Source organism: Elephantulus edwardii, unplaced genomic scaffold, assembly GCF_000299155.1.
Source record: "Elephantulus edwardii isolate Elephantulus edwardi_28Jun2011 unplaced genomic scaffold, EleEdw1.0 scaffold00098, whole genome shotgun sequence".
Taxonomy (NCBI): domain Eukaryota; kingdom Metazoa; phylum Chordata; class Mammalia; order Macroscelidea; family Macroscelididae; genus Elephantulus; species Elephantulus edwardii.
Genome location: NW_006399848.1, coordinates 1987790 through 2002650, shown reverse-complemented (window position 1 = coordinate 2002650; position 14861 = coordinate 1987790). Strand labels below are relative to the sequence as shown.

General features: G+C 36.9%; 1 protein-coding gene across 3 annotated transcripts in view; it reads right to left on the bottom strand.

Annotated features, from left to right (window-relative positions):
* Positions 1–14861, bottom strand: part of ADAM22 (ADAM metallopeptidase domain 22) — a 290471-nt gene that overhangs the window by 29739 nt on the left and 245871 nt on the right. For all 3 annotated transcript variants that reach the window (XM_006891449.1, XM_006891450.1, XM_006891448.1), the window contains exons 20-25: positions 14774–14837; positions 11157–11262; positions 8577–8696; positions 5244–5412; positions 4771–4885; positions 2304–2394 (exon numbers count right to left, since the gene is read on the bottom strand). In XM_006891449.1, coding sequence (XP_006891511.1) covers positions 2304–2394; positions 4771–4885; positions 5244–5412; positions 8577–8696; positions 11157–11262; positions 14774–14837 — 665 coding nt within the window. The remainder of the gene's footprint in view (positions 1–2303; positions 2395–4770; positions 4886–5243; positions 5413–8576; positions 8697–11156; positions 11263–14773; positions 14838–14861) is intronic.

Here is a 14861-nt window from a genome sequence, read left to right as displayed (position 1 = left end):
GAGATTGTTCCTCCTTCTCCAGCAGAGCATCTGTTGGATTCAAACTGTGCACCTCTAGGATTGCAGAAGACCATACACTTTAAAAGATTTATTTTCTTTTATTCCATTGACTTAAAACTAAGTCAGGCTATAAATAGCAACCTTGAAGGCTAATAAAATGAATTTTGTCTCCCCAAAATATGTGTGAACTGGTAGAGGACAGGATTATTACTATTGTGTAATCAACCTCCATTTTGTGATCTAATATAATCTTCCTTTGATTGTAAATTTTAATCTCTCTAAAGTTAAAGAAGGCAGAATGACATAGCTATGTTAATGGGGTAGAATACAATCTACAGATTAAGTTAAATCTTGGGTTAATTTCTTTTGAGATACAAAAGAGATTAAGCAAATGAGCAGAGATCAGAGAGGCCATTCCTAACACCAACAGAGTCAGGAGCACAGCCGTTGTCCTTTGCACCTAGGACCTCAACCCTAAGAACCTCCTACCTTCAGGGGAAAACTGAGGCTGGGGCTCATGTAGGGTCACCATGGAAAGCAGACCCACAGATGCTAAAAGGAGACCAGGGCCTTTCCCTCAAGCCATAGAACAAGAAACCCTCGTAGAGCTGACGGAAATAAAAATTGACCTGTAACCTCCTACACTGTGAAAGAATAAACATCTGCTCATTAAATCCATCCATTTGTGGTATTTATGTTACTCAAGTCTCAAGTCATCACCATCGAGTCAGAACGGACACACAGCTGACCCTCCAGAAGGTTTCCAGAGGCTCTAAATCGTACTCAACCTTCTCCAAGAACAGCTAGTGAAGTGCCACCAGCACATCTCTATGGACGATGTCATCATTCTCTCTTATTTCTGTTACAGCTGCACTTATAACTAATGTAAGGTCAAAGTATTTTCTGTGAATCAGGAACTATTCTGTTTTACACATATATTAAGTCATAAAACAAAAAAATTATCTAGTTAAAGACCTGAAGTAATCTTATTTATCTAAACCTTAAAAATAAGAATCTCCAAATCTTTCAGTGACTTAAGTGTGACCAGTGATGAAAAAACAGCTATAAGATCAGATGATACTCTGATAACTAGCAAACGCAGCAGACTATGTGAAGAAGTAGTTGGGCCAGGGCACCAGGAACATCATCACTGAGTGTCAGCAGAATAAATTATTAAAGACCACTGAAGGTTTCCTATATGTATGGTTTAACATTAAGTTAGCACTAAGCTTAAATTCCTTATTTGAATATTAAGGAATATTTTATTGTCATACTGAAGTAACTGGAAGAATTTTTTTTAATGGAACACATTAAATGTGAAATGAGGTTACATTTTTAAAATGGCTTCTTTAGCAAATTTTAAAGGATCGAATATTCATAGTTCTCCAAAGTGATTTTGTAACTTTAAAATTTTACGTTAGAACCACAAAATATTATACGTTGAACTTTGAAAGTAAGGAAGAATTTGGTTTTTAAATTTTGTAATTTCAAAGTAACTTTAACTTCAACAAAGTAAACTTTTGAGCAGTTTCCCCCACACAAACATCCATATATCCACATACTTAACAAATGACAGAAGTTCTCTAATATTGTTATAAACAAGTTTTTCCATTAGCATGCTGCTTCATCATATAAACTCTTAACGGTCTGAGGCTATTGCTCTTATTGATATTATGGCTTTCACTGTGTTGTTATTAAAACATTTCACTGCCATCAAGTCAGAATCAACCCATAACTGGCTGTCCATTAGATTTCCAAGGCTATAAATAGTATGGGTGGAGACTGGCCATGTTTTCTTCTCAGAGGCACTGGAATTTGAACAGCCGGAGTGGCTCTGTCTCAGGGTTATGAACGCAGCTCTAGTATGCTCCCAGAACGCCCCTATTCAAGCACCGTTACGTTATGTACACTGTTATGTACGCTGACCCTCCAGTAGGTTTTCAGAGGCAATATAATGGCACAGGAGCAGATTTCCCATCTTTCTCCCATAGAGTACCTGGAAGATTTGAACTGTGTACCTTCAGGTTAGTAGTAGTACTAACTACTAGGTCAGTACATTCCCTAAGTTCACTAGGCTTTCTAAATGCCCATCTTGCTTAGATTTAAAGAAATATTGCACTATCAATATGAAAACCAAAGTAGCTTTTGTATAACTCAAGATTTTGACTAATTTTAATTCATTTTAATGGTTTTTAAACAATATTCATTACTTTTAGATTAGAAATTAGTCTCAAAATCTTTAAAAAAACTTAAAAGATAATCATTATGTTTTAACAGTAGCAACATAGAGACACTGCACTTACTTATATCCCCATGCTGTTATTCCTAATATGAGAGCCAGCACTAAAATGGTGCCAGCAATTATACCAATTATGATATTGGTACCAGCAACACCTGGGGAAGAAAGAGAATAGTGAAAGACAGTGTCTATAATTGACATTTTGATATGCAAGTCTTTCAGGAACTTTTTTCTGTATATTTTAAACTACCACATTAACAATGATTTTTTTTTTATAAAGTGGGATTTAAGGAGAAAAAACAACTATAACAGCATTCCATGTCATTTTTTTTTTAAGTTTCTTTTGTACGTTACTTTTAGAATTATTGTCCAAGTGCATTTTCAAACCATTTTATTTCCCACAAAGTTTCTCGGACGTCATCAACCAAAAAGAAAGAAGGTTAAGGACAGTAGGAAAAATGAGATTCAATATCCCAGTATTTCCATTATGGTCTCTGAGGAGAAAACTTTAGAAATCAATGGTTCCTGTGACTCTGACTCTTTTCTTGTTTAAATAAGTCCATTTTAGTAACGAATGCATGATCTTGCTGAGAGAGAGAGAACAGAGAGAAAAGGATTTTTGTCTCTCGAATAAGAATACTCTTAAAAGAGAAAACATGAGTACAGATACACACCATCAGCACTCAGGTGGTACACATAGCATAGAACTGGGCTTGTAATTTTGTAATGGATTTATGGCACATATTAAATGCAGGTTTTTTTACACAAATTGACTCAATTCTCTCCTTGTCTGCTCCACATCCAAGACAACCTTCTGACCATCAAAGACCAATAACCAGAGGTGATTGTAGCCAGTTCAAAAGCAGACCTCTCTGCCTGGGAATCATGTTGGATGGCAGGCTCAGTCATCTGAGCACACAGCTGACTTTGACCTGCCAGGTCCTCTAAGAGACAGCTGTCCTTAAATCCCCTAAGGCTACTGGACCACCTGGGTCGCTAGGATTTCTTATTCCCACACCTACCACATCTGTTCGTTTTCTTTCAGGAGTGAAGATGGATCAATAAACTTGGATGCCAGTCTTCATTATTTCTAAGCAATGATATAACCTCTGACAAGGCATTTATCTCGATGGATCTAAATTGATCTGCCAACCCAAAGGGAAGCAACTCAAATATGCCGGCTGCTCCAAGAGAGAAAAATGGGTCATCTCCTTTCGTGTGATTTACAGCCTCAGAAAACCTGCTGAAGGGTCAGCTGTAAGTCAGTTCTGACTCACTGGACAAAACAACAAAATTTCTGGATTAACTGTTCAAATCAGTGGCACACGAGCACTGTTAAGGATGTGTACTCCAAAATCTTAGTCATCCTGTGAACTTCTTTCTTAAAGTCATATTGACTCAATTTTTTTTTTCCGTTGAGTCATCAGAACACATATATACCTCGTTTTTCATCCTTTAGCTAAGAATGCTTTTCAGGATTTGAACATTATATAATGTAAATACTGGCTAATAAAACAATAAAATGTTCAAAAAAGTACATTTACTTCTAAGATATGAATTATTTGAACTATGCACATTTAAGTTCTACTTTTTTCATTTTGGCTACCTTAATTTTCAGAACTATACTTGTCATTTCTTATCCATGTCCTTAAATCCTTTCCAGGTACCTTGGTTAATATTACAATTTCCAGAACCACCTAGAGTTCAAGCTACAGAACTAAGTTGGACATGGAGGATGATATATACAATAAAAAATATTTTAAAATTAATTTATTTGTTTATATTCTTATTTACTTAGGCCCTTACATTTAAAACTCTTTCTTCAGAATCACATTTTCTTCACTGAAGAAATTAAAATTTCTTTTTTGATAAACAAGAGTGTATTTTAGATCCCTAAACAAGGACTCAGATTTGAAAAGTCTAGGCCAAGTTTACTCCCTACTGCTGTTGAGCCTATCCTGACTAACAACAACCCTAGAAGACAGAGTATGCCTGTCTCAGGGGTTTCTGTAGCTCTAACTTTTTATGTAAATAGTCGTTCTCCTCTCTTTCTCTCCTGCGGCTCATGGACTCAAACTGGTGACCTTCAGCTTAGCAACTCAAAGCTTATCCCATTCTGCTACCAGGGCTCTATTCCAAACCCAAAGCACTGCTGTCACGTCAATTCCACTTCACAGCAACCGGGTTTTGAAGGTTGTAAATCTTTATGAGAAGACACTGCCTCGTCTTTCTCTCTTGCATTGGCTGGTGGATCCAAATTGCCAACTTTTGAGTTAGCATCCAATACATAATGCCATACTTTCAGCCAAAATAATCGCATACAATGTTTATCAAACATATAAATTAACAGAAATGATATTGTTTGCTCCTATTGTACATTCGAATTCATTATGATATTAATTTTTTATGATGGGCATTTATCATCTATCTCATGGAGTTGTAATCGAAAGAATTCAAATGAGAATGTCTGATGGCAGTTTTTTCTTCCTCAGATATGATGATTAAGCAACAATACCAAATTAAGTACCTACCATTGCCAGACAGAGTTATGCCAGTCTTTGTGTTATCATTGTATGGGAAGTAAGTGTTGCAGTCTGCACCAATCCAGTGTCTGTTACAAACACACTTCAATTCATTACTGCACACCTGAAACCCAGAAATAAATCTACAGTAGTTTCAACTCTCCAGTACAGGGGCAGTGAGAAAAAAGAAACATCAAATTCTAATTAATATATACTTTGAATCTGATCACATGGAATAAAATACTGGTATCTTCTAAGAATAGTTCTTCTATTTCTCCAAAATATAAGAGATATATTTTAAAGGCAAATGGGTGATTCAAAAGAACAATGATTATTTTTAACACAGGAATGAATCTTTATATATTTTTTAAAAAATCAATGTTATTAGTAATGTTTAGGTTTTATTCAAGATTAAAGGTATACCTGTTTCTGCGATATAGCAGGAATGAATACTGCCCTGGGAGCCGATACTAAATACTTACTCCATTTCCGGAACAAATAGTGTCTTCTTTACTGGTCAAGCAGGTACTGAAGTTGAAGGAAGACACAGGAAGACACCTGTGTTCCAAGCACATCATTTTGGGACCACAAGGTGTACCATCCTCCACATAGCCAAGATCTACATCTTCCTCCAGTCTAACATGCCCACCACTACAAATAAATTGGGAACAAAAAGATAATAACCATATTTACCTCGAGAAAATGTTTAAAGACTAAAAAGTGGACAACAGTATTCCTTATTTTTTATTTATGTAATAAGAACCAGTAGCATAAGCTATTTTTGTTCCTTTTTTGCTATTCATATGCATAACATTAAATAATGTGCTTATATTACTGTTTCTCAATATTTTTTTTTCATTTCAGGAATTATCAACCGACTCTCCCAAATGGAATTTGAAATGCCACTCAATTTCTCCTTCTCCCTATTTTTGCATCATAATTTTAATCTAACTGATAACTAAACTGTAGTCAGTTGAGCAACAGAGTAGATAAAATTAAAATCATTATTTTCCTTAAACTTTTGTTTCCCTCCAGATTAAAAAGATTTGTGTTGTTCCTTTGATTACTTTTTTACAAAATTATAAAGAATTCAAAACTTATTCAAACTGTGACAGCTGTCCAAGTTATCACTTCAGGCTGTCTGCACATCTTGATGTTTACCATCCTGGAGAACTCTCTCTCGGAATCTGACCTGCTCCAATCTGGACTGGTTATTCCATGTCCCAGGAGTGGATCTGCAAATCTTGGCATTTTCCTCACCATCAACAATTTGAGGACTATGGTAGCTTTTCTGTGGTTACTGTCTTATACCTTTCACTCCCTATTTTTTTCTTTCTTGGGTTACCCCTTCATTTAGTTGGAGTACATCTTCCTTGGATGCATCCTGCAAAGTGTCTAAGGGAGGGAAACATGGAAGAAATCTGCATATCTAAATATGCCTTCCTTTCTCCACCTTCACACATGGTTGATAATACGTCTAAGCACAGAATTCCAGATTGGAAATCATTTTCTCCATTGTCTTCCAGTTCCCAGGACTCTTTTTAGGGTAGATTCTTCCCTTTCCTAATTTCTGATCCATTGGTTTTCATCTTCTTTCTGAAAGCATGGGGATTTTCTTTGTCCTAAGAATCAAAAATTTCATAATGATATGTTTAGATGTGACTTGAATGTCACTTATTTGCTTGATCATTGTTGCTGTTAGGTGTTAAGTCAAGTATGACCCATAGTGATCCTACAAACCATAGAACTAGACCCTGTCCTATCCTGTGCCATCCTCAAACTTCCTGACACATGAGGGCCCACTGCAGCAGTCACTGTGTGATTCCACCTGGTCGAGATTCTTACTCTGCTTTGCCGACCCTCTACCTTTGCAAACATCACGTCCCTCTCCAAGGAAGAGTCCCTCCTAGCAACGTGCCCGAAGAATGAGAGGCAAACCCTGGCCTCCAAAGAGCACTCCGGCTGCACCTTCTCCAAGACATATTTGTTTATTTGTTAGTCCACAGGATATTCAGTCCTTTTCTCCAACACCACAGCTCAAAACTATCAATTCTTCTTCTGTCATGCTTTTCATTGACCCTTAGGTTAGCCTACTAATTAAGTTATTAATTTAAATTAAGTTATTAATTTCTAGACAATACTTGAGTTACTCCTAGTCATTGCTAATTTCTGTCTGTTTTTTATTTACCAAGCTTTTCTCTACATTCTGTACTTTTGCCTTTTCTCTCTCCTTTCTGGAAGATTAATTTCAGTTACCAAGATTTATCTATGACATAAATGTTTAATTTCCAGTAGTATATTTTGAATGGACTTCATTTTTAAAATAGCAACCTGTTCTAATTTCGAGACAGAAATAAGTCTCTTAAAATAAGATTGATAGTTTGGCTCTTTTCCTCTCCCAGGTTCTTTGCTTTCGTATTTTTTTTATAAACAATTTTTTTAAATGTTATTATTTTTGTGTGAGTGTACCGTCAAATCAGATCTGACTGGTACAGGAGGAGATTGTCCTTCCTTCGCCGGCAGAGCATCTGGTGGATTCGAACCGTGCGCCTCTGGGATTGTAGTTGCAGCTCCTTGCCACTAGGCCACGCTTTTGTATTTTTTTCATGTTAAGAGACTTTTCTTGCATGTATACATTTTTATATTTTGCTCATATTTGGTGTGGAAGACTAGAAAGTCAGTGATGAACTTCAATGAGGCTGGACCACTTCCATATACGCGTGTCAGTGTCGCCTGCTGTTCTTCAACTTAGAAATCTTACCTTTTGTCCTCCGCAGTTCTATAAAGTTCAAGTCTTCCATGAGACAATAGGCAGCCTCCAGCTTAAATGAGTCAAGAAAGAAATCCGTGCATCTGAATGTTTCTTTAACAAGTTCTTACCGATCATCTTTATTCCAGCACTTCATACTCTCTCCTCCAGAGGTAGATGATGATGGTAATGTCTGAGTCTTTTATGGAACTGACAGTAGAGACTGTGTTGGCTAGCATCTTTGCTGACTGGTATCTTAAGTGCCACTGAGCCAACTCTGACTTGTAATAACCCGATGAACAACAGATTTGATCCTGGCCCTATCCTGTGCTATCCTCGTCATTTCTAATACATACTTCAGTCCATTGTTACCAACATTGTGTCAATGCATCTTGTTAAGGGTCTTCTTCTCCTTTGAACATTGTCCTTTACCAGCATGATCTGACTGGCGCATCCTAACAACATGCCTGAAGGATGTGAGACAACATTTCATCATTCTTGCTTCTAACGAGCACCCAAGTTGCATGTTTTCCAAGATAGACTTTGTTTGTTCTTTGGAAGCCCTTGGGATTTGCCCATTCATATACTTGCTTTGTTTTTGTTGCTATGATCTCCTCATTCTGTTTACCTCTGAATGTATTCATTCTTTAAAAAGACCCACTTAGTACCATTTTTATCTTTTTAAATTTTTTTTAAGAAGTGGGGTATTAGAAGGCAGCAAAAATACATTGTGTAGTTTGTGGGTTTTTTGTGGGTTTTTAGATGCATAGTTTTAATCTACTGCTTTTATTAAAAGATCTCCATCTTTCTTAATAAGAATAAAATAAAAACTAAATCTTATACTATTTTACTAATCAAATCAAAATACAACCATGTAAAATCTCATGTCAATAAATTCTTATTTTTCTTCATCTCTTTTCCATTGGGAACTACTCAGTTACTTCTATGAATCAGATTTTATTTCAGCTTACTAAAATGCACATGCAATGAAAACATCAGTAGTTTCAAACTGTGTTCCTTAGAAATGAGATGACAAATGTTCTCATAGAATGGCACAGGTAATTACCTGCAGTTTAATGTTCTTCCCTGCTGTACAACTAAAGTACTTGTGATTTCACCATCGAGTTCTCCAAGCCTTGGGATATTACCCACATTTGTACATAAAAGGTAACCACAAAGCACATCCCTGTGTTAAAAAAAAAGTACCAATTATGTATCTACAAAGACACAGTAATCATTTAGTAAGAAACAATAATCTTATCTCAAATTGACATTTGTTTTTTCACTCAGCTAAACAATTTTCTTATATGCCAAGCAAAATAAAATAAACCCAGATTAATGTGCCTCCTACTTTGAAAAGTGTTTTCTCTGAGGAAGCGCTTATTAAAAAAATACCAAACACACACACACACACACACACACACACACACACACACACACTCTCAAAACCCAAACAACATGACAACAAAACAAAAAGTTCAAGCTCATTGTCCTCAAGTTGGAACCAGCTCAGAGGTGCCCCTCCAGCAGGTTTTCAGAGGTAGTAAATCACACAGGAGGAAACTGCCCATCTTTCTCTCATGGAGCTGATGGTGGATAAAAGCATGTGCCTTTGGTTAGCAGCACGACACCTTCTCCCTATTCCACAAACCAGATCAAAATCTCAATTGCTTCCTACATCTGCCTTTACTGGTCATTAGAACAAATATTAATCTAAAAAGAAAACAGTCCATCAATGTTCTAATGAAAATGTAGTCCACTACGAAAAAAAAAAAATTCCTTCAAACTTAACTGCTGTTGAGTCAGAACAAACTTATAAAAGACCCTAGAGAGGGTTTTGAAGCCTGCAAATCCCATGAAAGGAAACTGCCTTTTCTCTCTCCAGTGGAGCCAGTGGTGGATTTGAGCCTCCAGAAAGGTGCAGCATTTGGCTTAGCATACAACTCACAACAGACTACGTCTTCAGGGCTTCTTATTAATGGGGGAGAGAGCCAAATACAAAAAGTCCAATTTTCCTCATAGTCCATCATTCTAAGCGCTAATTTTTCAAAACTATTTGCTAAGTGAATGAAGGACCTTTGCACATATACATTTTTTAGGAATTCAGATCTTTCCTTGATCCATTAAACAGGAATCAAAGAAGAGGTCATGTGTAGCATATATTTCATATAGTCCCAATAGAATTTTATCACCCTTTCCTTAGAATATTTCACTAAGGCCTCTACCATCAATATACTTCTAATTTAACTTATATTTCCAATGGTAATATACACTATTTTGTATATTCTTTATGTCCAATATATTTTCATTATTAAAAGAGTTAACAGCAAGTATCTTAATAAGTTTATTGTGAAGACCGTTTAGTAGACCTGCAAGACTATATATAGATTTGTAAGACTATTAGATGGCTAAAAGAAAAATTAGAATCTATAAATCATTAATATAGAAAAATGGGTATTACCTCACCCTTTATTAAGGGTGCATTTTGCTGCACCTAATATTAACAAAAATATTTTCCCAACACAAAAGAGTTAATTATTTAACATTTTTTAAGTATTATTTATGTACATAGACCTTACTTAGTACTTTAGGTTATATAAAGGAAGTCAAACATGACCTTTACCCTCAGGGAAATGATATTTTAGATAAGAAGATAAATACACATATACAGAACTATAAAACAGAGTTGGAACAAAGGCCACAGAAATAGTACAAAGTGCTGTAAGTTTAGCAGAGACGAGAGAGAATATTTTTTTCTACAATAAATCATGAAAGACTGGAAGAGAAAGTGTTTCTAATTTGCATTTCAAAGGATAGAGGAAATTTTGACTAGTAGTGGTATGGATAAAAGAGTGTTGTTGTTGTTGTTGTTAAGTGCCATCAAGTCGTAGCTGACTCATAGAGACCCTACGGACTAAAGACCTGAACGCTTGTATAACTTTCATCATTTCTCCATGTTCATAGAGTTTCCGGAGGCAGAGGTAGTACAAATACTGTTGTTGTTATTGTTTGATGCCGTTGAGTCGTAGACGACTCATAGCAACCCTATGAACGAACAGCCTGAGCACTGTTCGTACACAGAGTTTCCGGAGGCAAGCCATTTCAGAAGTGGATGCCGCTCCTGCTTCCAGAAAGAAATATAGGCATATATAAATATAGAGCAGGGTGTACAACATAGATGTTAGGAATGGTAAGGCTTTCTAGAATTTTGAATTGAGAAGCAAAGACCAAAAAAGTAGAACAGGGGCAAACTAGTTGAAGTTCAATGCTAAGGTTCCATTTTATTTGTTAAATAGGGTGGTCAGACATACAGCCAAACAGTTAAAGAGAGAGTGAATCAGACTTCCAAAGTTCCAAATCTGCTTTTACTACATGTCAGCTCTATGATTTGGGGCAGGTTAATTAACTAGCCTCAGTTTTCTCCTCTATAAGTTTGTAAGAACTGCCATAAAAATTAAATGGCCTGACCTGGGCTTTAAGAGAGGAGTCAGAGCACTTGTCAAAATTAATGCTGGTTATCACAGGGGAGATAAGGTGAGCACACAAGCGTATGCTTTGCGTGATGTGAAAACAGCAAAAACTTGTTCACTCAAAACATAACATTTGTCACTGTTTGAAAGATGAACTCGGGCCTGTGCCCCCTCACCGCTTGTTGCACTGTATCCAGGTGTCTTTGTCTCTGCCACAGTTGCCCTTCTCAGTCCCTTCAATATTCAGTTTCTCATAGCAGTACTTGTCCGACGCAGTCACTTCTGAAGCAGAATAAAGCGTTCTGTCAGTGAGGGAGGTAAAATGCAAGCTGCTAAATTTCTTTCTTTTTTTCTTTTTTTTTTTTTTACAATAAAAGATAACTACAACTTAAGTTCTTCCCTTTTCACTTTAAGTGTTAGAAATGTCAAAATAGTGTAACTCTAGACCATAAGGGTCTTTGTTTTACCATAGATAGTCAAGACACAGATATATTTTGTCATGAATTTTCATTTGAAATTTGGGAAATCTATATACAGAAGAACTTCATGAAACAATGTATGAGCAAGAGCCTGTGTCGATGAAGGAAAAAGTTCAAGCTGCTCTGAAAGAATCCGCAAAATACAAGGCCCCAGGAATAGATGGCATACCAAATAACATATTTCAACAAACAGACTCTGCCCTGGATGTGCTCACCAAGCTGTGCCCAGAAATCTGGAAGACAACCAGCTGGCCAACTGACTAGAAGAGATCTCTATTTGTCTCCATTCCAAAAAAAGGTGACCCAACAGAGTGCAGAAATTATTGAACAATATCATTAATATCACATTTAGGCAAGATTCTGCTGAAGATTATCCAAAAATGACTGAAACAGCCTATCAACAGAGAACTGCCAAAGTGGAGGCTGGGTTTAGAAGAGGCTGTGGTACTAGGGATATTATAGCTAATGTTAGATGGATCTTGGCTGAAAGCAGGGAATGCTAAAGGAATGTCTATCTGCGTTTCATTGATTATGCAAAGGCATTTAACTGTGCGGATCATAACAAACTGGCTAACTCTGAGAAGAATGGGGATCCCAGGATGCTTGATTGTGCTTATGCAAAATCTATACTTGTACAGGAGGCAGTCATCAGAACAGAGCAGGGAAACACTGCATGGTTCAAAATTGGGAAGTGTGTGCACCAGGAATGTGTCCTATCTCCACACCTTTTCAACCTGCATGCAGAACAGATTATCTGGGAGGCTGGGCTCTATGAGGAGAAATGTGGCATCAGGATTGGAGGAAGACTCATCAATAATCTGCATTATGCAGATGACACAATCTTGCTTGCTAAAACTGAGGAGGACCTAAAGTACTTGCTGCAGAAGGTCAAGGACTACAGCCTTCAATATGGGCTGAAGCTCAACATCAAGAAAACAAAGATTCTCACCATGGGGCCAATTGGCAGCATCATAATAGATGGTGAGAAATCAAGATTGTTAACAGCTTTAGTTTGCTTGGCTCCACCATCAATACCTTGATACCAGCAGCCAGGAAATTAAAAGACGAATTGCATTGGCAAAGTCGACTATCAGAGAACTCTCCAAAGTACTGAAGAGCAATGATGTCATTCTGGAGAGTAAGGTGAACCTGATCCAGGCCATAGTATTTGCAATTATTTGCTATGCATCCGAAAGCTGGACAATGGCCAGGGATGACAGAAGGAGAATTAATATTTTTGAACTGTGTTGCTAGAAAAGAGCATTGAATGGACTGCTAAGAGAACAAACAGATTCATCCTAGAGAAGGTGAGACCAGGATGCTCCTTGGAGGCAAGGATTCTAAATCTGCGTCTGACATACTTTGGACATGCTGTTAGGTGGGACCAGTCCTTAGAGAAGGACATCATGCTTGGGAGGGTCAGTGCAAGAGAGAAAGACCCTCAATGAGATGGACTGATTCAGTGATTGGTGTAACGGAGGTAGTGTATCAGAGACAGTGAGATTGGTATAGAGTTGCTATGAATTGCAGGTGACTTGACAGCACATAACAACAATATGTTTAGATCTCTGGAATGATTCAGAATCTAAGCTGCAAGAACAACTCTTCTCAGTCTTTGACCAACATTCAGGGAAGATGCCACCAAATAGTACCTACAAGTGCTCTATGCTTTCACTTCAATGAACTATATAGCGCACTAAATTCTCACTCAGCAGCTTTTGGTAGTCATTAGACAATTGTATTAAAATTGTTACACACTATACTTAAGGCTGCAAAAATGGTGGTATAATATCTACTTTGTTCACCATTTCTTAACAGCTATCAAAACAACTTTATTTTATTCCATTTTCAGAAAAGCTTGAATTCTTGAAAAGCTAAATCTGAGTCAAGTTGCATTTTAGAGTGTGACACATCTCTGTCAGGCTTTCATTTTATCTGAAGTCAGGGTGTGTCTATGGAGTTATATGAAAACCCATAAAAGAATTTTATTACAAATTATTGGTGTATATTAAAAATGTGTGTGGAGTTTCTATGTCTTACTGTCAGCTAATGGTTTTTCTCAATTGAAAGAACCAAAACAAAAAATTATAAGCCTTTGATAAGAGTACAAACTTGTAGGACTAAATTTTTTCCCAATCACATTTCTCTCAAGTTTCTCAAAAGAATGTAGATACTTTCTCTCCTAAAAGGATCATGGCAACTGTATACTATAATTTAGAATTTATTTTTTTTATAATTCATTACTTTTTACCTTCTTTCTGGAATAAACTATCTTCTGAAAGATTACAGAAAAGAAACTGTTTCAGAAGAACTAATGATCCCTTAGGAAAAAATTCAATATACAATATTTAAATAGAAATCTAGAAACATTAATATAAATGTTATATAGTTCTTCTGAAAATATGCAAACTTAGAAGGGGATAACAAAAACATTACTTTTTGGCAGAGCTATCTCAACAGAAGGTTACTTCTAAGTAGGAAAGATGGCTAAAATAAGGAAGATATTCAAAGAGGAAAAAGCAGTTCTCCTTAAAATGGCTATAGTTCTAAGTCAAGGATACCCGGGCCAGGGCACATGTCCATCCCATATGGTTGCACAGGTTTTGCTTAAGGGCTCTCAGCTGAGGGAAGTACAAGTGGAGCTGAAATCCAGGTTTGTTCTTCTCTCCAAGCTGTGTGCCCTGGCGTGGGCTTCATCTGCCTGGCAGCAAAGGCACCTTCTGTTTCATCCAAAGGCACTGTCAACTGGCCAAGGTGTGTGGATCTATGTTCTCTCAAAGGATGTGCCTTACTCTAATTTCCACAAAAGTGTCACTGCTAAGACCTGCATTAGCTTTAAGGCTCTTTCCCATCACAAAATGGTCAAAAACTGACTTCAAATCTATTAAGAGCTTACAAAAGTTTTCCAGAAAAGCTTACTTTAAAATGGCCAAGCCAATACTACACAGCAAGCAGAAGCCAACAATTTGGTAAATCACTACTTACCTTAGGAGGGCCTGGAGATCATTATGCTAAGTGAACTAACTCAGTCCCATAAAGACAAATACTGTATAAAGATCATTATTATAGAACGTGTATGAGGATCAAGGGAGGGAGAGTGGAAGTAGAGGAGTGAGAATGGGCAGGGCAGGGGAGGGGGGAGGTTAATCATAGGGTTGCACAATTTGATGGGTGAAGGGAGGGGTGGGTGAAGGAAATGGGAAAGATCTGGTGTGAAAACAATGTATACGAACACTGTAAGTAAACCAGGATAAAATAGAAATTTTTTGAAATTTTTTTTTAAGCAATGGCCAAGCCACACACTATGTACTTACTTTGCCCCCAGATGTATTTGCACTGTCTGTCCCTCGTTTTACATCTTCCTCCAAAGCAAATTCCCTAAAATGGAAAGGCACATCTGTT